The sequence below is a fragment of the Penicillium samsonianum genome (assembly GCF_028829775.1).
Source record: "Penicillium samsonianum strain IBT 33392 chromosome Unknown utg000005l_segment0_segment0, whole genome shotgun sequence".
NCBI classification, from domain to species: domain Eukaryota; kingdom Fungi; phylum Ascomycota; class Eurotiomycetes; order Eurotiales; family Aspergillaceae; genus Penicillium; species Penicillium samsonianum.
In genome coordinates, this window is record NW_026643263.1 from 1,332,622 (window position 1) to 1,355,032 (window position 22,411).

A 22,411-nucleotide genomic window follows, 5' to 3' on the forward strand; every position below is an offset into this window, starting at 1 on the left:
CCGTCGCTGTCCTTGGCCCTGACGATCACGGCTGGGACGGTTTCCCAACCATTATTGGCTTTTATATCCGGTTTCTAGGACAGCCTAGAACAGAATCAGCGCATTCACACGAGGGAAAATCACTTCTAGAATGTAAGGTGATCGCGGCTATATACAGCTCCTGTAAAAATAGGGTTTGCGGTTAACAGACGTAGGAATCAAAACCTCTATACTTGACACCTAGCTCACCTACCGCCTGCGGGACTGGGTGAATCCCATTATCAACTCATCCCATGCTAAAGAAATGGCCAAACATTGCAGAGACGAGAATTCAAGGCAATTTATTGATGGTTATTCGAGCCCCGAAAGATATTACGGGGTGCTAGACATTGGCGTTGAGTCTGAATTTCAACGTCGAGGGGTTGCGCGACTTTTGATAGAAGATGGCTTGAAGCCAGCAGAGAGCCAAAGCTTGCCGGTACGATTATCTGCCACCCCAGCTGGAGTGCCGCTATATCGGAGCCTTAGATTTCGAAATATTGGGCAATGGACCTGGCGGCCGAGGCAAGAACTCCCGTGGGAAATAATGCAGTGGAATCCCTGTCAAGTTCCACAGCTCACAATGAAACATCTGGATCAAGGCCTTGGCACAGCTGCTGAACTTAGCCTGAATAATGCATTTCTTTCCCTGAAATCGGAATTGAACCAGTTTATCCAAACTCACTTAACTGAATAATCTCCTAAAGTAATCCCCTAAAGTTCTTTTAGATGGGTATAAAGTTGATATGCAGTTTGTTGGACTGATCGATATGTTAATTCAAATAACGATCAATATGGCATGGACTCTAAATGACACTAATTAAAGCCGAGATGAAGATTTGTACACTATTCATGAAAAGCTATTCTACATGATCCAATTCTATGTCATAAAATACAGGCGGAATACGCATACATTGAGCGAATTTTGTTGAGACTACAAGCAAAGGCCTATGGGGAGAGAGAGAAGAGGAATCGAATCATGATCTATTCTGTATATCAAAAGTAGGGTATTTATACCCTGAAACCAACAAAGAAACGCTCGGTCTGCAAACAAATGGAGGCATTAATGAGATGACTAGACAAAGGCATTAAAGAGATGACCGACATTGTCCAACAGATTTCTATATTTACCTTTCTTATAGACATAGGCACATGGGCCATGGCGAGGTCTACCCTTGGGTCGAACGCTGATTCTTTGTCGGCACAGCCTTTACCACCTCAACAGAGAGCGATATCTGGGGTAATAGTAACTCACCTGGGCACCCCCTTTGACAAATAAAAGTCGAGACAATCACAGGCCAATCAGGCGAGGCTCAAAGGTCGTTCAGGGCTTGGTACAAAGTACTTCAGTGACCAATAGGAGCACAAGACTAGACAAGGGAACCCTTTTACACCCGTGCCAGACCGCCCTCAAAGGACCCCACTGTCATTGAGGGGTAAGGGGAGTACTGCCGCACTAAAAATTGTTTCTCGAGTCACGACTCACCATTTCAAAGGCGGTGTCCCATTTAGGAGGCGGCTCCTGTACCAACCAATTTTTTTTCATCTCTGACTCTGCGATCCCCACCAATCCTCTCGATATCGATACGCCGATACCACGATCATAATGGCTCCCACTATCGAGGCCGAAGAGCCTCACAACAACTTTGACGTACGTACCGTCAATATCCTACGGAGGGCTGGAATGGCGAGCCTGGAAACTCATTTGTCCTCGCTCTCCGCAACTTGCGATCGATCACCGTGCAGGCGCAGTTGGTTTACAAACGTATAAAGAATGGATTGGCTAACACTTTACTTTCTAGACTATACTCGTTCTCGATTTTGGCGTATGTATTGGGAGCTCCCTTGCCCTCTTTCGGCCTCTAAATGGCAAATTCTGACTCACGTTGTTGAAGTCTCAAACGAGCCATCTTATCCTGCGTCGGCTTCGGGCTATCGGCGTCTTCGCTGAGCTGCTTCCGTGTACCACTAAGATCGCTGATCTGACATGGAAGCCTAAAGGAATTGTTTTCTCTGGAGGTATGAAGTCTAATGATTAATGTATGGTTTGTGCCGAGGTCTGACTGAGTCACTAGGTCCTTCTTCTGTCTACGATGACGGCTCGCCCCGTAAAGTTTTCGTCCCTCGAACGTCATGTTGCCTATACTTATATTCATACGTGTAGATGTTGACCCCGCTGTTTTTGATCTTGATGTGCCTATTCTGTGAGTGTGCTTTCTGCCGATTCCTTCGATTTGAACCTGGACTAACACGGGAGGTATAGGGGTATTTGGTATGGCTTGCTTTAGTATCGATACCGGTATAACACTAATACTTTTCACCTAGCTATGGCTGCCAGGAGATCGCATGGCGAATCGACTCAACGAATGTTGCCCGCGGAGAGGCACGAGGTTTGCAACCTTTGGAACACGAACACTATCTGAAATTAATTCTGACACTTTCCTCGCAGAGTATGGCCACGCCGACGTTAAAATAACTAAGGTTAATAGTAATGTCGACCGGCTTTTCGCTGGTTTGGGGGATGAAATTCCTGTGTTCATGTCCCACTTCGACAAGCTAGTTAGCCTGCCTACGGTGAGTGTAATGAGTTCGTATTTCCGGAGCACTATTATTGACTCTAATAGGATTTTGTGGTCATTGGTGCCACCAAGAACTCCGAGTACGCCGGCATCGCCCACGTGCAGAAGCCTATCTTTGGTTTGTCTTCCTCTAACCTGCCTTTGTGGCCTAGTAAGGGAATATGCTAATGCAAGGTGACTAGGCGTCCAGTTCCACCCTGAGCTCGAACACGTTTGTCACCAAGACCCCAAGGCATTCCACTAGAACTCTCTAATAATCGGATATAGACTCCCCGCGGAACCGAAATCCTCCACAACTTCAGTGTTGACATCTGCGGAGCTCAACCGAATTGGAAAATGGGCGACTTCGCCCAGCTTGAGATCGCTCGTATCCGCGATCTTGTTGGTGACCGAGCACTTGTCCTTGGGGCCGTGAGCGGTGGTGTTGATAGCACTGTGGGAGCGGCCCTAATGCGTGATGCTATCGGGGACCGCTTCAAAGCCATCCTCGTCGACACTGGATGTATGCGTCTTAATGAGTGCGAGGAGGTCAAGGAGACGCTCGGAAAACACCTTGGCATTAATCTCACAGTTGTTGAGGCTGGCGAGCTGTTCTTGAGTCGTCTTGCGGGTGTTTCTGATCCCGAAAAGAAGCGGAAGATCATTGGGTCGACTTGTGCGTACTTCAAGATCTCTGATTGGTTGTTGACAGGGTACTGATGGTATCGAAGTTATCGATCTGTTCGAGAAAGAGGCTATTAGGGTACGCTCGACCTTCTCTAATATTCCTTCTTGCTGGCTAACAGGACTCCCAAGATCGAGAAGGAGGCAGAGAACACCCCTAACTCCGGGAAGGTGGAATTCTTCCTACAAGGGACATTGTACCCCGACGTGTAAGTTGTTTTGACTAATTGCTAAGTCCAACAAACTAATAGTATTTTAGTATCGAATCTTTAAGCTTCCGCGGGCCTTCGGCCACTATCAAGAGTAAGCGAGTCAACGAGGTGAAGTAGACAAAGCTGACATTAGAGATAGCTCACCACAACGTTGGCGGTCTGCCTGAGGTAAGCAATACCACCGTCCCTAACGAAAGCCTTAACTAATCAGCACATAGCGGATGATGAACGGCGTAAGTCGAAGTAGCCTGGTATCGTTTGATTTACTTACTGACCAACATGGCTCGTTTAGCAAGGCTTGCGTGTAAGTCTCCTTTTTATCTCTTCATCAACGCAGAGAAGGCTAACAAGACATCTATAGCTGATTGAGCCGCTCAGACTTTTATTCAAAGATGAAGTGAGGGTACGTTAATCCTGATAGGGTGTATTCTATCTTCAATTATACTAACCTGAATTGTATAGGCAATTGGTCGACAGCTCGGCATACACGAGTCGCTAGTAAACCGGCACCCCTTCCCGGGCCCTGGCATTGCTATTCGCATCCTCGGTGACGTTACCAAGGAGCGAGTGGAGATTGCCCGTAAGGCCGACCACATCTTCATCACCATGATCAAGGAGGCTGGCCTTTACGACCAGGTAAGTCGGGTCATAAAGCGAAGACAGCCGAGGTGTAAGCTAATTCTTTTCTTCTCTCCCAGATATCTCAAGCCTTCGCGGGTCTCGATACTAATCGCAGTGTTGGTGTTTTTGGTGACCAGCGAGTTTGGGGTTACATCGTGATTCTCCGTGCTGTTGGTACCAAGGATTTCATGAGCGCAGACGTCTTTGACTTCGAGAACTCCTTCCTTAAGGTGAGCCACTCCCCCCCCCCCCCCCAAAAAATCCCAATACCCTTCTAAGGTTTTTTTCCCTACACTTTCTAACCTGTCTACCCCAGGATGTATCGCGCACTATTTGCAATCAGGTAGAGGGCGTGTCCCGTGTTGTCTATGATTTGTAAGTAGAAGTCTTCGCCTCTATTGGTCTCGCGCCTTAAGCTAACATCGTCTTTCTAGAACCTCAAAGCCCCCTGGCACCATTGAGCTGGAATAAGCGATATAGTATAGGGAAGGCAGACAGAAGATAGATCACTTACCTTACGGAGAAGGCAAGGGAACGAAAATCAGATGATCTGATTGAGACCAAAATGGTGATATGATCGAGGAGGAAAGAAAAAGGAAGGGAAGCGCTGTAAACACATCAGGGCACGGACCACAATCAGTCATGTCGATAGAAATTGAATTTATGGCATTTAGAGACTACCAGAAAGGCATATAGAACACTTTCTTCTTCCTTCCTCTTCACCACGAGAAGATTTTCACTGTGACCGGCGTCGGTGATGAGTGGGAAATGGTCAACTAAACTTGGCTTGATGGTCGTTTCGATTCAGTTATACGCATTCTTTCTCAGTCAATACATCGTTTCTGAGTCCTTTTTATGAGTATATTAACCGTAAGTCATGGAAGACAGCGATCTGCGCGGCTGAGATGAAGCGGCTCGCCGATTTATACAACGCGATTCCAAAACGAGTTAGTCCTCAGTCGATCGATGTGGACATCGAGATCTGGCTTTTTAATTTCCGACTTCACCTACAACTGTCTGAACAAGATGACGATTTTACGCCTTCCAAACGAGATTCTAGGTCACATAACCCTTTCCCTTGATTATGATTCCGAAATTTCCGCTTTGTCACAAACCTGCAAAGCTCTTTATCCCATTGCAGATCATATCTTGGCACCCCGAAAACCGACAGACCCTCAGTCAAGCCATTATCTCAGCAGGTTGAAATATCTGGTGGCGAAAGGCGACGTTGATAGATTGCACTGTCTTTTAACGCGAACCATCAGGCTTCCACAAGATCAAAATATTCTTGACGCTGTCTTTATTTTTGCCGTGAAAAAGGATTACCACCAAGTGCTAGGGTTCTTTGCCCACAATTATCCCTGTTTGAAAGCAACAAGTCATAGGCGTAGTATCATGCAGATCGCGCTTCAATATCAGCACACAAAAGTCCGCAAGTTTTTCATCTCGCGGGGTTTTCTGGATCCAGACCCTCAACATGGGCACATTTTTGAGGCGCTGCGGGAAGGATCACTATGCAAGCTCCGACATGCCATTGAAAAGCTACAATATCCTATTGATTCTCCAACTCAATGGAGGGGTGATTCATTTTTGACCCCCATCGGTGGGCGATGTTTTGCTACCTGTACTCCGGTGTGGGTTGCCGCTCTGAAGGGCCAACTGGACATCGTCAAGTACCTCGTTAACAACGGTGCTGACACAAGCGCTCAATCAGATCTTGTGCCGCCTGTCTTTGCGGCTGCATCAGCAAATCAGTGGAAGATTGTGACCTTCTTGTCAGCATCAGGCGCGCATCCAGATCTTGAGAAAATTAGCCTTTTGGCGTGGAACTGGCTTGTAGCATTCAAAAATAAATCTACGGCTTTATTGATTGAAAAGCTTGATTTTAACGCTTTCGTAATCCATATTCTCAATTCAGTCGATTCCGCTGATTCAAGAGTTGCCTCCTTCACGGCTATCAGCCTTGTGGAATTTGCAATGAAAAGTGGCAAGAAAGAGTTCATGACACCGTTGTTTCAAGGGAATCACTCATCAACCATTTGCAATAGCATAACTAGTTATGACCTATTGGCGAATCGGCTATTGGTGGACCTAGTAAGGAACGGCTATATCGAAGAAGCCGACTTAATCGTGGCTTCCATGGCCATGCGTAAGTCTCCATCTTGTTTGTTTCGCAATCTATCTAGCGCTATATGCTGGTCGTTCTCTAAGTACGGGTCCTCTGGCGGTACGTTTCTTCTTAAGTGCTTCTATGAGAGGCTTCGGGATATTCTCCATACGCCAGGTGACGGATTGGAGACTGCGAACTCTCCGAATATTGAACCCAGCTGTTCTCAGGAGCTACCTCAAAGCACTATCAAGCAGTCGACTGTATTCAAAGAATCCTGGATGAAGTTAATCAATGAACATTCAATGCGGGAGGGTGCACTGCAAGGATTTATCGATCTAGGCTGTCTTCAATGCCTGGACAGCAAAGATGTCAAACGCATATTTCAAATGGTATGCATGCATGGAGACAGGATTTGTTTTCAGGTCTGGTTCGGTGTGCTGGACCAGTTTGGCTTGACCCTGCATTCCCCCTCTGACCCAGACCCAGAGAGACCCTTGAGAACTGCATGGAGATATGGACCAGCTCGATACTCGACAGGCCCTCAACTCCAGACTCTCTTTGAATATGCCCTTTATGGTTGTCCGCCTGCAAGCTTTCGCTCGCTAGTTGCCAGGCCAGATGTGGATCTAGCTCCGACCAATGAGACTTGTCTAAAGCTCTTTGAGCTAGCCATATGCAACTGCAGAACGGAAACAATTCTTTGGTTCCTCAACAATGGCTTTCAAGCAGACACAAAATTTGGGGAGAGCAAAACGCCACCACTTTGTCTGTTGGCTCAATCGAGGTACAATGAGACTACTGCGGTGAATCTACTTCTTGAACGAGGTGCTTCAGTCCACGCAGCAGATAAATACAACAGGTCCGCTTTGTTTTATGCTGCGATTTACACAAAAACGCGCCTTGTGCGAAGCTTGCTTGCGCGCGGTGCCGACCCCCTCCAAACCTCTTTAGATAGGGAGAAAAGACAAAATACTCCACTTGGAAAGGCAGTTTGGCATGGCAGAGTCGAAATTGTGGAGATGTTTTTGGAAGCCTTAAATGTTCGGCGTGTCAGAGTCGATTGGCTTATAACTTATGTGTTAAATTCGCGTGGAGGCAACTATTTGAAGGTTGACAAGGCTTTAAGGCGGACTCATTGGCGCATGGTATACCCTGTTCCAGAGTTAGAAGTGTGAACAATAGTGCGATATTATCCCACTGAAGAGCCGAAGTCTTAAAGATTTCATTTCTTTTTATTCAATTTCAAATTTGATAGCTATAAAATGCATTCTAAAATCAAATATTTAGCCATTTATCTTTCAGCAAAGCCCAAGTAGACAATCTATGTTCTGCTTTCGATTTCGAGAATTGGCCGAATGAACTAGTGTTAGGGATCTACTATCTAGATACCAAAGGAGAGAGTTGATTCCTATGGGAAGGCGACCTTCCGACTATTTATCTAGCTAACTAGCAAACTGATGTGATTGATCTGAGGCATCCACTGCAGCCTAAGGCCACCACACCACAACAACTAGGAACAGAGGAAAAACACATATCTTTGCGCGAATCTAATTTTTGAAATTGCATCACAACGCCGCGGGTTAGTTACAGCTCCCATTTTAATTGCAAGTTAAATCTAACTTCCTACTCCATCTCCTGATCCCAATTTTATATTGGTGGAAGGTATGGTGGCGCTAGGGAGCCAGTGGCCCCCCTTTCAGGAGGCCACGAAAATTCTGCACGAAACACCGAGGAGCGTATATTGGATGCCAACTACGACGTACGCTAGTTGCTGAATCATATCAGTAGTAACAACTCTGTAAAAGTCCCGAGACCGGTATTAGACTATCTCAAATCTATCTAGGAACTTACCACAGACCTGATTAAGAACCCAATTAGCTAGGACTAGAAGTAGCAATTCGAACAGCTACGCTAGGAGACTAGCCAGATTAAATAAGACATTTATACGGTAAGGATTGCGTCTTCAGCTGCTAATACGCTAAATAGAGTTCGATCGTATGTCGATACCGTTAAGAATGCACCGCCGCCGACACATTTTCTTTCGAGGTATAGATCGGCGTCGACTAGCCCCGTAACGCATTCCGATCTCCTCTAGGACCGCTAGATTATCGTCAAACTAGGTGATTCCGACGGCGTTTAGCGCTTCCGGACGCAAACCCCTACTAAAATCACGAAGCTAGTCGAGAGGGCTCGAGTGAAAGCTATAAAAGCCACTAATAGGCCAACGGTAGTATCGGCTAAGTTTATCGTAGCTAGACAACTAAAATTAGGGGATATCTCGCTTAGCCTCCGTACTATAAAGGAAGCGGAGATAATACGATACCACCGCTAGTGCTAGGTGAAATATTTGTAGAAGGGATCGGAAGTGCGTCTACCGAGCTAGATAGCTGTCATACGGGATATTAACGTACGGTTTCTTAGGATACAAACTATAGCGGATATTAGGGATCGGAAGCAAGGAATTATAAAGGTATTCTCTTTATAAGGATCTTTATCCGTTACAATAACGCAAAGCGCTTTCATGATAATTGAATTGCCCCCGCATGATCTGCTGGGCCGACGGACTTCGGACTTCTCGCCTCTGACGCCAACGTGGGAACACATCATCCGCATCCGCGAGCTGTCTTCGGTGCGCGAACACACCGGGAAATCGAGCCTCATCTTCCCAGGAGCAAATTACTCATGCATGGCCACTGAAATGATGCTCCAGCTGGTGTTGTCCGAACCTGTCCAGTCGGATCCCGTGGTCAGTTACCAGCTGGAGATAATCGATATCCAGCGTTCGCTAGTTCTGGAAGAGAATGAAGATAGTATAGAGGCATGGATATCCCTGCTCCCGTGAACTGACCGCATCAGCCAAGAGCAGGAATCGCACGACTTCCACGTGCAATCGTTACACCCGAAGGCGAGCATGTAGAAACCACATTGTGAAGGCCGTATTGCGAAACACGTATCAATCACAGATAGAAGTGTGTTTGAGTTCTCCCGTAGAACCATGTCTCCACGTGAATGCGCGTGGGATTCTGCTTGTTGTGCCGATTGTTCTCTCATCCCATGAGCAATGTGGAGCGAGCATTTGGCAAAGTTCAAAAGGGGGAGCGCATGAGGAAGATTGCATTCAAGACCGCAGAGAATGATGTTGTGAATGGAAGAGTTCTTTCGAGTCCTGCCGGGAACCGCCAATGACCTCGGCGCGCTCAAGGTCGTGGGGCTCCTGGCCGAGAAGGAGAACGCGGCGGTGGCTCGTCGACTACAGTTGATTGGATTGCGTCCTCTCGAGGAGGAAGAGGTGCTCCGGCTGGTGGAGTTCGCTATTCAGCGACCCCTCCGAGAGCCTTCAGCCAGCCAGATCATCACCGGGATTCCGCTTGAGTTTCTACGTTCTTCGTCATCGGCCACCTTCTGGAACAGTTCGACGCGCTTCGTCGACCTTGAGGGCGCGAGTCTGGCCCTCCAAATGACCGTTAATAGTGTCCACCCATAACTGGTATTCTGGAACACCCACGGGTGCAGCTAGACAGCTCTCAAAGCAGGTGTGATGCCGTTGCGGAGATTACTACCGTACTTGTCACAAAGCTGGTGGCCGAATTTGGACGGGCGGAGGGGGATATCGACACATCGCTGAGATTGACAGGTATTGGTGTCGATTGACTGCGGCGGAGCCCGAGTGCCTCGCTGACTGTTTTCGTCGGTGATCTGGCTAGCAAGAGTCGACTGGTTTGAGCGGAGGTTAATGGTATGAAGTATTGTTGTGATTGCTCTAGATCACAACGCTCATCTCTCAATCAAAATTCATAGGCGTTTGCCTATTGAGAGGCTGGATTTCTACACCGCCATCTCGTGTCCGATTCCCCGGCTAGCCCCAGAGAGCCTGGAGAGGTCTGAGAGATGAACTCTAAAGCCCAACTCGGATTTGCAACAGTAGAATTTCCACACCTTTGTTTTCTCTCGGCAAGAAGTGTGTAGAGGGCATTGTCTGCCACGTGGGGAGTTTACATTTTTTCAAAATCTCGTTTTGTCGTCACCAGATGGTTGGTTCATTCCTAAGCAGGCCACGGTAGCACGAGACTGAAGGTATTGGCGAATCGGCAAATAGAGAATTAAAAAAGCAAATACTCGGTACCCTAGGATTTTCGTAGCACCCACCTCTATAGGCGTAGCGATAGCATACATAAATCGTAAGTAATCCCTTGATCATGCCAAGAGGTCGATGCCAAAAGTACAAGAAAAAAGTCAGGGGAACCGCCACTGACAGACCCACAAAAGACTCAGGACGTTTCGGATTTTCAAGGTGAGAGCTTGAATTATGCATACAATAGTGTACGGGGAAATTGCAGAACAGAGAAAAACGAACGAAAAACCGTCTAGGAAAACTAAAACTCAAAAGCTTGGACTAATTTGCTGTCTCACCGGACTACCCCCGTACGAAATAGTATACCGTTATCTTTACCCTTGATGTTCAATGGGTTCTTTTTGGCTCCCAAATAACATTCAAGTATGAGAAACTGTTCGCATTTTGTCTTATCGCAATTTCATTAAAAGAAAAGTCAAGCTCGATCGTAGAGGAATTCTATAGTCACATGGATTATGATACAATTATCGACTTTCTTTTGAAACACTACCTGTGCATAATCTCTTTGAAGAAAAGGGTCGAGAATAGAACCATTACGTAGTGAAATTCTCTATTGTATAGGGCTTCTAACAACTGCAATCGAGATAGACCCACTCATGGCTCTCTGCTCTCATTAGCGGCAGAGATGGTCTCCACGACCGAGGATTACACTTTTGTCCACTTGCATTACGGGAGACTGTCTCGGGAGCACCCCACAACGTTCCAGATCTCGCTCACTAAATCCCAATGGATACAACCTAAATACAAGCAGCTCTCAATGCGGGAAGCGCATAAATGCGCCGACTGTATTGCAATGCCACTAGAACAAAATAGACGTGAGATCGACACCTTCTATGTATCGACCCGAGCGACCGGTGCACGTATTTGTCTACAGAACCTCACACCGCGACGATCCGTTACTAGGGAATTCCAACTTTCTGAAATACACATTAATCCCGGCGTATCCGGTGCCTGAGTCGATCCCAAATGGACTCCGGGCAAGGGCCTTCTTCCCTTGGCTTTCTGTACATTTCATTTGGGATGGGGAATTTACTGCCTACATATACACAATATCTTACGGGGCTTGGTCAGATTAGTCAACAATTTGCGATGCCCAGGCGAAGAACGTGTGTATGTAAGGTACGATATTAAAAAAATGTATTTTCTTTTTAAAAGAGATATTTGCCACTTTCAAGGTCGAAACGGTCCGCGACCATGTGGTGGATCCGCCCAATACTGGCTATACAGCTATGTCCCCATCGCACTACTCGCGCTACTGTAGGTACACGGCTGCGAGGCGAAAGCCAAGACCGTGCTAGGTTATTTGGTCATGTATATTGGAAGCAATGACGCCCATACATGGAGACGGGAAACCCCATTGAAACCCCACCGCAGTTGTATTATTGGATGAATAGTAGGTTGTGAGTTCGCTTTGAAAAATTACTCCACAATCTCCGAGAGTCTCGTCTCTTGCCGGTGTCGAGTTGACAAGTCGATCCCCTAACTTGCCCAGCCCGAAATGTACGGACGTCAGGCAAATAATGATAACCATCTTGAGTATTTGCAATATGCTGACTATTATTTTTATCTTCTTAAAGCTCCAAGCTCGAATATAGAGACTTGAGTCAAGGAAGTCTATAGCTACATGTATTAAAATATAAACTTATGAACATTACTTTTTGAAACACTACCAACTTGTGCGTACAATATAGTCTCAAAGGAGAAAATGGGCCTAGTATACTCCGTACAACTACTACCTAGCGATGAGGGTTATCTCCTTTAAGTCTAACACTATAGAAGAAGAATTAAACCTGATAGAGCCCGAACCCGCGACTATCCAAAGAGATCGAAGGTCCATTCTAGAACCAGCACATAAAGCCGGAATCGAAATCAAGACGGGCCGGTGCGCATCCACATGATCTCGTGAGGAGAGATCCCTTTTTTCGTTCCTGTGGCTGTTTTCCCTTCCCGACTCCACTTATGCACAAAGGTTGGATGATTTGGCTCCTTGAAAGAGGCGATCTTTATCGATTAATCACCGAGGGAGTCGACGATTTATATCGTGATTGGGCGGAATTGGGAAACATATATCCACCTGGCACACCCGAAGGTCAGGTCCGTTCTTTTGCCCACGGACACGATCGCATGGCAGCCACTATGGGATTGGCTAGAGGCCAATCACCGTGTACTGTCAATTCGTCTATTACATCTGGCCCGGATCTCCAGAATTTTTCTGGATCAACTAACTTACCTGGCTCGACATGTACAACGTCAGGTACCCCCATTATGATCATCCTGTGTATTTGATGTGATGTGATTTTATTTTTAATTTCTTTGATTTATCCCGCCATGAAACAGAAGTATGGGCAAGTCCCCTATAAAGACGAGGGTTAACCCCGGGGACAATTGCGAGTCCACATCAGTGACAGCCTTTTCTACACGACTTCACTTCCCCTCTGCATTGCTGGTGACACATCTTACCATGTCGCAGTCACACAACTACAGCTGGGTCGACCCGAACCTGCATGACGGGAATCGGCTCTGTGCTCTTCGTGGCCACCGCCCATGTACCTGTGCAGGGCTTTATCTAGAGCCCACACGTCACTTTGCAAACAGCAGCATCATGAATCAGTCTTCCACATATCACCAACCCACTATCGCTCCATGGTACAACTCGAACTGGTGTCAATCGGATTCTTTGGCTCAAGTTCCAATTCCCAGTTCCTCCCAATGGAATCCATCTGTGGGGTACAACCCCGCCGACCCCCTGAATATGAGCATTTTCGGTACCGGTCACAGTCCCATGCATGACAAATCCAACCTCGTTGCTGCCATCCAATCTTCGCCTGTGCAAGTGTACGCACCCCTAGGCAACACTGGTTACGCCCAGTCAGAGGAACAATCTATCTATTACGGGAGCCCGGCAGAGCAACACGTCGCGCAGTGAGTTCCCTGACACCATATCTTTATCGCGAAAGTGGTTCATCTCTTATTAACCCTTACTGCAGGGATCCTCAATTCCCTCTGCCGTGTTACTGGGGTGGCCCCAAACACGGCTTGTTCCCCAACTTTGAATCGCTCATCAATCATCTGAAAACGGACCATATTGATCCGCAATACCAGGCACAGCCAAACCAGGCGTAAGATATCCAATGCCATCTTTCATCATCTGGTTCATGTGTTAACGCCATCTCCGCTGTCCTAGGTGCAGCGAGATAAAATGCCACTGGGAGGAGTGTACATCGTCATTCAGTGGAAAGGAGTCTTTGGAGCGCCACGTCAGATGGCTTCATGTCAACCCGGGGTCCTTTTTTTGTCCATTTTGCGACAAGATTTGCAACCGCGATGATAACTTGAACGACCATATCAGCAAGTACCATCGAATCTCAACTTGGTGGAGACGATGCAAAGGGGAGTGTTATCGCACTTGAAAGGGGCTTTCTGTCAGCCTTTGAGATGAATGAGTATGGTTTATGAATCGGTAATAGGTCATGTGAAAGGGGCGTCATATATAAGGCACATTGGGTGGGCATATACATAGGAAAAAATGGGATTAGAATACTTTTGCTTATTTTCGATTCTTCGGAGTGGGTGATATATTTTCCTTGACCCAGTAGTATTATAGTGAGAAGATAGACTATTATTAGATCTGTTAAATACTGCCCGCGGCTGACGTGACGACGGCTCGTACCGTCCCCGGATCAGTGCACTAGTAATTTTTAGACTTCATTTGAGATTTCATTGTTTCGACATCAGTCAGAATATAATTTAATATAATATCTCCAAAGTTACAGCAGATGAACTGCAAAGAAGTAGATAAAATCAAGCAGAAGAGCCAGTAGGTACAAAATAAAAGTCAAGACGGCAAGGTCCGTGGAAGTGGAAGTAACTTGGATAGGTAGATCAGTCACATTGTCGATCGAACGTGCGTTACAAGTGATCACTGAAGACTTGGATTCAAAATACGGAGTACGGAGTACGGCTGGGTCTTGTGGGAAGGCCTCGGCCGACTCCACCCCCATTCTTTTCTAATTCTGGCTCTAGTCACCCGAGTATAATCGGAGCGGAGCTAGCTGTTAATAATGCGACAGATCGGGGTCTTGGTCCTTGTCAGCTGTATGTGTCTGTCAAGCCATGTATCGATTGCGGTACCTACCTAAGTAAGCATGCGTGGAAATAGTGATTCCGCAACCCTGTCCCTGGCAATCACGTCATTGGTTGGTGATGCAACGGATCGTCTGTACACGACTCGCGCGAGTTGGGGGAAAAAAATAAGAAAAGAAGCGAACGAGATATTTTTCTCTGGATCTGAACTGTACCCTAGAGCAAACGGTGAAGCATTAGAAGCCTCTGGGTTGGGCTGGATTCCAATCCATAGAGTCGAACGTCACAAGCCTCCTTTATTAAATAAGGTGGGTATCTTGGATTGTGAAGCAGAAAACTCGCGACATGCCCATTATGGCATGAAATTATAGATTAAATGTATATAATGACTTTTTCCCCCAGAGATTAAGACTAAAATAATTGTACATTGTGTCTAAGAGGTGGAAACAGCTCGTATTGAAAGTGTTCCACTAAAACGATATTAGGGGCCAATTTGGTAGAAGAGGAGGGAGGTTTTGAGCCGTAATTGATGATCTACCACTAGAAAAATAGAAACGTTGGCAGAAATTCGACAACCGGTCTATCAGGTTTAAACTCGCAGGTACCATACTATCCTTAAGTTTATGGATAAACAATAAAAAAGCAAATACATACAACAGTGAGGATTCGCTGGTGGTCACCCACCCAACTACTAACTCACCGGCGTGTGGCTTAAGTACGGCTGAGCGGACGGGAAGCCCTGTTTTCCACACCCTATGGTCGTATGTATGAGGTTACTTGCGGGAAAGAATGATAGACTGCACGAGGTTGGATGATATAGTTAGGTAGGAGAGAATCCTAGTGAGAAATCACCTGTTCGACCGAATCGCTGGAACCGCCAAAAGGTACAATCCGGTTCTCACATTTCTCACCTGAGTCGTGCGACGATAAAGCCGCTCTCGCCTTATACTCACCCGGGCAACCCCCATCAGACTACTGGCTGTGCATAAGCTATACGCTGGTGAGTTAAGTTGGGTGGGTGACTACCAGCGAATCCTCACTGTTGTATATTTTTTTTATATTGTTATTGTTATAATTGCAGATGAAAGACTGATGGAGAGAAAGAGCTAGTAGTTATAATTTGTAGCCAAGAAGGTTGTAAGAAGGAAGGATGTATGTATGTATGTAATAGTCCCTGAACAAAAATATGGCTGGTCTTAAGCGTCTAGATCCACAACATTTGTTTTCTCCACAAATTCAATCGGATCAATGGCTATGCTCACGCCCTTCTGAGGTGCAGCAAGATCCTCCCATAGCAGCTCTAGCCAGATTTGAGCGACTCATTTGACGAGGCTCACGAAGAGACACGCGGACAAACTCGGGTTCAGGAGCTACCTCTCGGAGCCCTTTTCCTGACTTCCCTAATCGATGCTTAGCAGTATTTTGCTCGTAGATCAGGTTAAGCCAGTTAGCTAGTCGGTAACCGCCTTTAGCAATCTGCAGCTCGATCGTGCTGATGGCAGAGTTGTAGTATGTCGGGTAGAGATCACCAGTCTGCAAGGCAGCAGCTCCATCCGGCATAACAACAGTACAAATAAAGGAATTGGCATCCGACGCCCATCGAGTAGCAGTGGTGACTGTATCACCGATAGTATCGCCTTTGATCCAGCTCTTAGCTTGGTTCTTGTAGGTGCCGGAATTAATCTCATCGACCAGACTGTCGGCCCATCCTTGCGCATCGGAGAGCGAATCGCCGCCAATCAGCTTTCCGGGCATGTATGTATCCCAATCCGCGTGGAGGTTGTCACTGTAGCCGTTAAAAGTGACTTTGATACCATTTCCGCCAACCTCATAGTTTTCGTCATGCAGTGGCTGCGTGAGATCACCAATGATGTGCACGAGGAACCTGAGAGCTTCGGCGGTATTGGCAGTGCTAAGTCTGCTATTGCCTGCGCGCAGGGTGTAATTGGCAATGGCAGAAATTGAACAACCTTCAGCTCCACAGTCGCGCTCGTAGTCCACGTTGCAGCTTGTTGGGGGACTGTCCATGGCATCAATGTAGTGCAATGGGGCTGACCATTTGCCGGCATCTGTGAGGCGATATTTGTCTGCCCAAGAAGCAATGTTTGCTAGGTATGAGCTAGAAGTGTCGTTGAGAATTTCTTGTGCCCTTGAAATACATTAACATTGAATATTACCGTTTTTTGGAGTTTTTTAGGACTTACCATGATGCGGCTTCAGAAGAAATATAATGTTGGGCAACATAGGCAACAGTTGCGTGGCCCAATGCACCCCACGCATTTGCCCCATGAATGACCCCGAAGGTGACGAAAGCAATCCTGGATAGAGACACCATTCTTGGGGAAAAAAAGGAGGGAGTCACAGTCTAAAGTGGTTGGGGTGTTTATTCATAAATGTCAGCGAAAACCCAAGGACATTATATATGTAGTCTTCAGCGGTTTCCACTTGATGCAAATCACATTACCATGAGGCCAGCCGATGTTGCAGCAAAAAAAAGAGACTTATGCAAGGGCTCGTCAGGAGATAAGGACACGGTGATTCCCTACGTGGTCTGATTCGCGCACTAAATTGCGGGGTCAGCACGAAACATTCCAGGGCCACCGGAGACCACCGGCGCTGAAGAAGCGGCCCAGCTATCTCAGTTTCATGTGATCTCTAATCTGCAATTAATAAGATATGAAATAATATATTGAGATTGTCTGTGATAGATGAAGGGGCAGACAAACAATTAAGCGTATGGAAGTAAGAGTAGCGAATTATTGAAGATCCAAACAAGTACAGGTTTACAAGCAGTGGATATCTTAATAAAGACCGATGCGAAATTGACAGCCAACTCTACGCCGATCTTACCTAATGTAGTCTGCCTGTTAAATAAAAGAGAACCCAGCAATAGTAAAAAGAAATGATTATTCAATACTACTAAGGACTCCCCGCATTCAAAGCAATTATTCTCATTTTCTTTTGCAAGCGAAGCGAAGCCTTGGAAAAGTCGTCTTGCACATTTCAAGCCGTGTTTGCCGCCTATATTGGAGAAGTATCTAAACAAAACACATCTAAAAGGAATATCTGAGCTGAGAAGGCTTCCAAAAAAAATTGTGAAGAAAACTACCAAAAAGATGCCGCAAGGCCGCATAAGCGGCCCACTATTCTTCTATAATATATCTCAAAACCAAGCACATTAGCATTACATCGATGGATTTTAGTGATAATATCAGGAGAGACTGGAGCTTCTTTCGGTGCATACCCGTTAGCTAAGGCTAACCCCTTCCAAGTTTTTCTTATGTCTTTGTACATCTAAGCGAAGCTTGAAACCTTCCAACTAGATTATACTATGCTGGTAGCCTTTGGTCATTTGCTTCGAGTACCGGGCAGGGGTCAAATAAGACTGCGCTGCAAAGTAACTCAACAGATCTTGTGCATCCGACGGTAGTCGTACGCAGCCACCAAAGCAACAATATGGAAAGCGCCCCCAAGCACAGCAAATGTATGCCAAAGCTGATGTGAATGACCCCAAATGTCAAAGGTCCCTGGGCTCAGTCTCTCCGGAAATCGACAGACGAAAACGCTCACTCCGGTCAAGAGGGAGAGTGCTTCTGCGAGATACCACCCAGCCCCAATTTCATTACTCGCATGAGTCCAGCCCAACTCAATCACGCTTTGGAGGATAGGCAGCATGGCAGAGATAGCGAGCAAAGAGAAGACACCTCCTCGCAGAGTTCTCATTTTGTTGCCTCCACCGCCGGTATCAAACAAAGTAATGGCAGCGCCAATCGCAGAGAAGAGATTGAGTCCCCAATACGCCCGCTGGATGAAGGGTCTGCAATAAAATGCGTAATATGTCATAGAGGTACCAGCTCCAAGGGCGAGGAAACAGATGCCCAGAATATCCATTTTGCCCCAGAGATGGTGGATATTGTAAGAGTGGCTTCTTAGGGTGTGGAATCCAGCGCTGAGGCCAAAGCAGATGGTTGCCGAGACCAAGAAGGACCCGAAAGCAAATACATCGCCGCAGGTGAAATTCAAGTCTTTTGAGATCGAGACAGAATGGTTCAGGGCGAAACCAACAACAATAAAGGCTACCGAGCCCAGAAGATGGGTCCAGATATTCATTGTTTCCATATGTAAACAGCGCCACAGACGCAAAGATCGTTTGTAAGAATATGTGGGCATCGGATGGCCTTCCAAAATATAGTCATTATCACGTAGCCATCCTGGAATTTGCTCTTTTCTTCCAATAGTTGGCCAGTACGACTGATTATCTGGCTTGGACGTGGCTGCCGATCTCTCGGTCAACAATTGGGAGTCTTCGATCCGGGATGTCACGCGTCGGGTCATCCTTGCTGTCTTCCAGGCATATAAACGCGTTGAGCACTGCAAAAAATGTGAATTGGAGGAGCTGCAAAAAAAGTCCTGAATATATTTTGAGCGGTAAAGCGATCTTGGTGCATATTTTTCTCTCACATGTCTAAGCGCCCTCTTTTCGCGCGCGACACGCGATCCTCCCAATTGTTGTTTGACGTGATATTTTGGCCCAATTAAATGCTCTTATGTAAATTACTCAAAGCAGCGAGAAAGATGAGCACAAAATAATATGCAGATAGGACTATTTTGACCTCGGCCAATACGAGTTTCCAGATCTTCTGGAGCTAAAAACCAGAAACACTGTCACCACGAGGAGTACATAAAAAGAATAAAGAAATTCCCATGGGATCCGCAGTCCAAAATAGGCTGCGGGATCCAAAAGCCTGCTTTAAAACTATAAAAGCATCAAGGCGCTGGTATCAGGTCATGCGACCAGTTGATGCTGTCTAGACTTTCCATATAATCACGACAATATTGTTCTTCTTCTTCCATCGATACATGGTACATGGTACATACAGATACATCCATGGATAATAGTGAGTCAAATTCACCTGCAGATAACTGCGTAGGTTACCTCATCTTGTACTTAGCCCGATTAAGTAGAGGTCGATAACAAATTAGACTCGGAAGTTCCGAGCAATTGAATATTAACTGCTTTTTAAACTAGACTGTCTCCTCCTTCCCTCTTCTCTTTCACAACTTCTTGAATCTATCTCACTCAACCTTACTCTTAATCAACACTGCCCAAACAACATTATAATGCCGTTCGCTTCAATCGCTTCAATCCGCCAGCCGCTAAAAAAGGGCTTGGTGTTTTTAGCCACAAACACACGCCTCCACGTCAATCTTACATTATGGTGTCTTCTCGCAAAAGCTTATGAGGATGGAAAATATTCGTTATCCTTAGGGAGAAGGATATTATACTTAGAGGAAAATGCTATCATGTCCTCAAAACGAGAGGAAACCAACTCAAAGCTACTTGGGACGGATAAGGATTGAGATGACCAGAGAACAGCCGAGGCGAGCTTGGATGGAGAATCTGGGGGGCTTTTTTTTGCTTTCTCTTTTATCAAACAACAGTCGAAGTCGGGGCCCGATTTAACTTGCTTTGCGGACTGTATATTTTAGCACCCGGCTCAAAAGTTTTATTGGAATTTTATCTTCTTCATGGTGTTAATTGTCAAATCGAGTTTTATCAAAGTTTTCATCTCAGTGGAGGTTCTTCCCACATAGTATGTAGCCTGTTACGGCCAAGTAGCTCCGATGAAAGGCATAGATGGGAAATATTCTCTAAAATACATGTTTCATCATCATGCAGTTTAATGGGGTGGTATGTTTGTACAATATGGGATCGCCTGAGTTTGATGGGACGTATGAGGTGGATGACCGGGGAATCTTGTAAACGCGAATGATAGTTCTGAAATTATCATGGGGTGTTCTTGACGAACAGCCGTCAAGAACCCTGACGGGTATGTACCAAAATTATTCCTACCCCATTCTCGAACTAACTCATCAGAAGAACCAACTATGGAAATACCAACTTGTGATGGCGAAGAGTTGAGGGGGGTTCCTGTTCTCCGATGTCGAGAAAAGGGCAAAGCCGTTCATCCCAGGCCTGCAGTGGGGTCTGACTCCATATTGGATGTGAAAACTAGCTTTCAACCTCGATGGTCCAAATTGCATCGCGGAGCTAATCTTTCTGACACACCATAATAATAATCGGATGTGAACAAATTCGTTCATGATACTGCAGATTGGATGTCTAACCTAGCCTTAGAGTGTCTTAATGAGATGGTCAGCAGGTAGAACAGTGAATCTGGGCACGTTGCAGATATCTAGAATGAGATGCGCATGGCAAGCTTCTGCTTTCTATGTCGGCAAATGCCATGGCGTCATGATCATCGTTGAAGAATTATAGGTGGCCTTCTTGGTGGTGCTCTTTTATCTCGCTTGTCATCAGACACTTGCCAACGAAAGGCCTGTTCTGCAGCGAGAGACCTCCAAGCCGTTTGTTGTGGCCCGATATCGTTCGTCTCCCGCGCAGCGTGTAGGCTGTCTGAGGCGCCGGTAGCGGTGAGTTGTTAATCCCATGATACTATGGCTTGTTGGTAAAAGCCCACTCACTCGATTATCCGAAGTCGCCGGAAGCACTAACCTTCAAGATATCAACAAGATATGATTTCGTCCTTGGCCCAACCCAGCCATGTACACCACGTTTGTTTCAACTGAACGGTGGGCGATGATTCGTTGTACTCGTGATGCCAACCACGTGGACTGGGTTCATGAACGGCGAGCGATGATTCGTTGCACTCATGATGCTACCACAGGTCAGTAAATGCCAACTCACGCAACCATTCGAAGTCGCCAGAAACACTTACCTTCAGAATACCAGCAAGATATGATGGTCCTAGGCAAGTCTTGGTATGCAGAACGGGGCATTTTCTTCGGAAATTAGAGGCGAATGAGAGCTTCACGGGAGGGCGTAGGAAGCAGCAAGATCCGCTGGACTTGGAGAGATAACCAGTTTTAGTATCCTCTGGGAATCATGACAAGTTCTGTCGCCACCACATCCAACCCTGTGGACCTGTTTTTTGTTTTTTTTTTTGGTATAATTAGAGCATGCGGGACCTATCAGTCAGAAAAATCCAAATAAAGGCATAATAGTTTTTCGTTTCATTATTTTCTATCCACTACTAAAGATTCTCATATGAAATCCGTCTAATGCTGCGCAGAAGCCTCAGCCCGATCCTGAACCGACTTAGCAATAGCAGGACGTTCCTGCACCAGCTTCAACCAAGCATGGACAGTGGGGAACTCCTTCTCCAGATCAATCGCAAACATGCCAGTAACCAGATACCAAGGAACGAAAGCAGCGTCGGCATATGAGAACTTGTCACCGACGAGATACTGCTTTCCCTGAAGGGCGCGGCTGAGCACGCCAGAAACGCGGCGGATTTCGTTGATGTAGCGGTCGATTGCGCTTTGCACCTTCTCTGGGTGGTAGCGGCTGAACCAAACAGCCTGGCCGAAGTATGGGCCTTGACCAGAGACCTGGAAGTGGAGCCATTGCTTGGCGAGGTAGTAGTCCTTGGAGCCGGCGGCAAAGCTGATGGTGTTTTGCTTGTCGTATGTGTCAACCAGGTATTCGACAATCGCGCCGGATTCCCAGAGGAGGGTATCGGTGTTGGGGTCTTGGATTGCGGGGACGCGGCCGTTGGGGTTGATGGACTCGTATGGCTCTTTCTTCATGTCTGGGAAGTCGATGATCTTGTGGATATAGGGGATATTCAGCTCTTCCAGGATCATGATCACCTTCCATGGATTGGGGCCTGGGCCATGGCCATAGACGGTGATAGGCTTGAGAGACATTGTTTTGGTGAGGTGGTTGTTTTGGATCGAAGGTGGGAAAGAAAAAAGACTGGGTGAAAGGGGCATACCAAATCAGGACTGGAGCTCTTTTAAATCAAGCTTCCAACCCCTCAGAACCCCACAATTCTTGTCGGTTATTCATCCTGAACCTTCAAGCTCCTAAGCAAGGAGTTTCCCACATACTGTGGAACCTGAAGCTGACAAATGGACCCTGCGGAAACTTCCAGAGCGCGGAATTGGATTGCTCCACGTTATTGCTAAG

At 46.5% G+C, this 22,411-nt stretch overlaps 8 protein-coding genes across 8 annotated transcripts; 5 read left to right on the forward strand and 3 right to left on the reverse strand.

Moving 5' to 3' along the window:
* Positions 1-1,624: 1,624 nt before the first annotated feature.
* N7471_009424 (glutamine-hydrolyzing GMP synthase) lies at positions 1,625-4,564 on the forward strand (the record flags this gene model as incomplete). Its single annotated transcript, XM_057282143.1, has 22 exons — positions 1,625-1,669; positions 1,821-1,844; positions 1,914-2,037; positions 2,094-2,126; positions 2,183-2,222; positions 2,282-2,290; positions 2,344-2,408; positions 2,468-2,592; positions 2,643-2,715; positions 2,780-2,808; positions 2,865-3,252; positions 3,308-3,339; positions 3,393-3,469; positions 3,520-3,563; positions 3,612-3,640; positions 3,691-3,705; positions 3,765-3,776; positions 3,834-3,875; positions 3,935-4,108; positions 4,171-4,323; positions 4,410-4,468; positions 4,528-4,564. The coding sequence occupies 22 exons, from the start codon at positions 1,625-1,627 to the stop codon at positions 4,562-4,564; spliced, it is 1,629 nt and encodes a 542-aa protein (XP_057133026.1).
* A 924-nt stretch (positions 4,565-5,488) lies between these two features.
* Positions 5,489-7,378, forward strand: N7471_009425 (ankyrin repeat domain-containing protein; the record flags this gene model as incomplete). Its single annotated transcript, XM_057282144.1, is given in 4 exon segments — positions 5,489-6,242; positions 6,280-6,320; positions 6,338-6,592; positions 6,626-7,378. The coding sequence occupies 4 exon segments, from the start codon at positions 5,489-5,491 to the stop codon at positions 7,376-7,378; spliced, it is 1,803 nt and encodes a 600-aa protein (XP_057133027.1).
* A 1,346-nt stretch (positions 7,379-8,724) lies between these two features.
* On the forward strand, positions 8,725-9,045 carry N7471_009426 (uncharacterized protein; the record flags this gene model as incomplete). The annotated part of the gene is made up of 1 exon (XM_057282145.1): positions 8,725-9,045. One exon carries the CDS (start codon positions 8,725-8,727, stop codon positions 9,043-9,045), a length of 321 nt encoding a protein of 106 aa, XP_057133028.1.
* Positions 9,046-9,348: 303 nt separating this feature from the next.
* N7471_009427 (uncharacterized protein) lies at positions 9,349-9,687 on the forward strand (the record flags this gene model as incomplete). The annotated part of the gene is made up of 1 exon (XM_057282146.1): positions 9,349-9,687. One exon carries the CDS (start codon positions 9,349-9,351, stop codon positions 9,685-9,687), a length of 339 nt encoding a protein of 112 aa, XP_057133029.1.
* Positions 9,688-12,796: 3,109 nt separating this feature from the next.
* Positions 12,797-13,458, forward strand: N7471_009428 (uncharacterized protein; the record flags this gene model as incomplete). Its single annotated transcript, XM_057282147.1, has 2 exons — positions 12,797-13,257; positions 13,323-13,458. The coding sequence occupies 2 exons, from the start codon at positions 12,797-12,799 to the stop codon at positions 13,456-13,458; spliced, it is 597 nt and encodes a 198-aa protein (XP_057133030.1).
* A 2,124-nt stretch (positions 13,459-15,582) lies between these two features.
* N7471_009429 (S1/P1 nuclease) lies at positions 15,583-16,881 on the reverse strand. Its single transcript, XM_057282148.1, has 2 exons — positions 16,623-16,881; positions 15,583-16,567 (listed from the first exon to the last, which is right to left on the reverse strand). Exons 1-2 carry the CDS (start codon positions 16,751-16,753, stop codon positions 15,664-15,666), a joined length of 1,035 nt encoding a protein of 344 aa, XP_057133031.1. The 5' UTR covers positions 16,754-16,881; the 3' UTR covers positions 15,583-15,663.
* Positions 16,882-17,820: 939 nt separating this feature from the next.
* N7471_009430 (hemolysin III family protein) lies at positions 17,821-18,537 on the reverse strand (the record flags this gene model as incomplete). The annotated part of the gene is made up of 1 exon (XM_057282149.1): positions 17,821-18,537. The coding sequence occupies one exon, from the start codon at positions 18,535-18,537 to the stop codon at positions 17,821-17,823; it is 717 nt and encodes a 238-aa protein (XP_057133032.1).
* A 2,961-nt stretch (positions 18,538-21,498) lies between these two features.
* N7471_009431 (glutathione S-transferase family protein) lies at positions 21,499-22,149 on the reverse strand (the record flags this gene model as incomplete). Its single annotated transcript, XM_057282150.1, has 1 exon — positions 21,499-22,149. The coding sequence occupies one exon, from the start codon at positions 22,147-22,149 to the stop codon at positions 21,499-21,501; it is 651 nt and encodes a 216-aa protein (XP_057133033.1).
* Between the last annotated feature and the right edge of the window lie 262 nt (positions 22,150-22,411).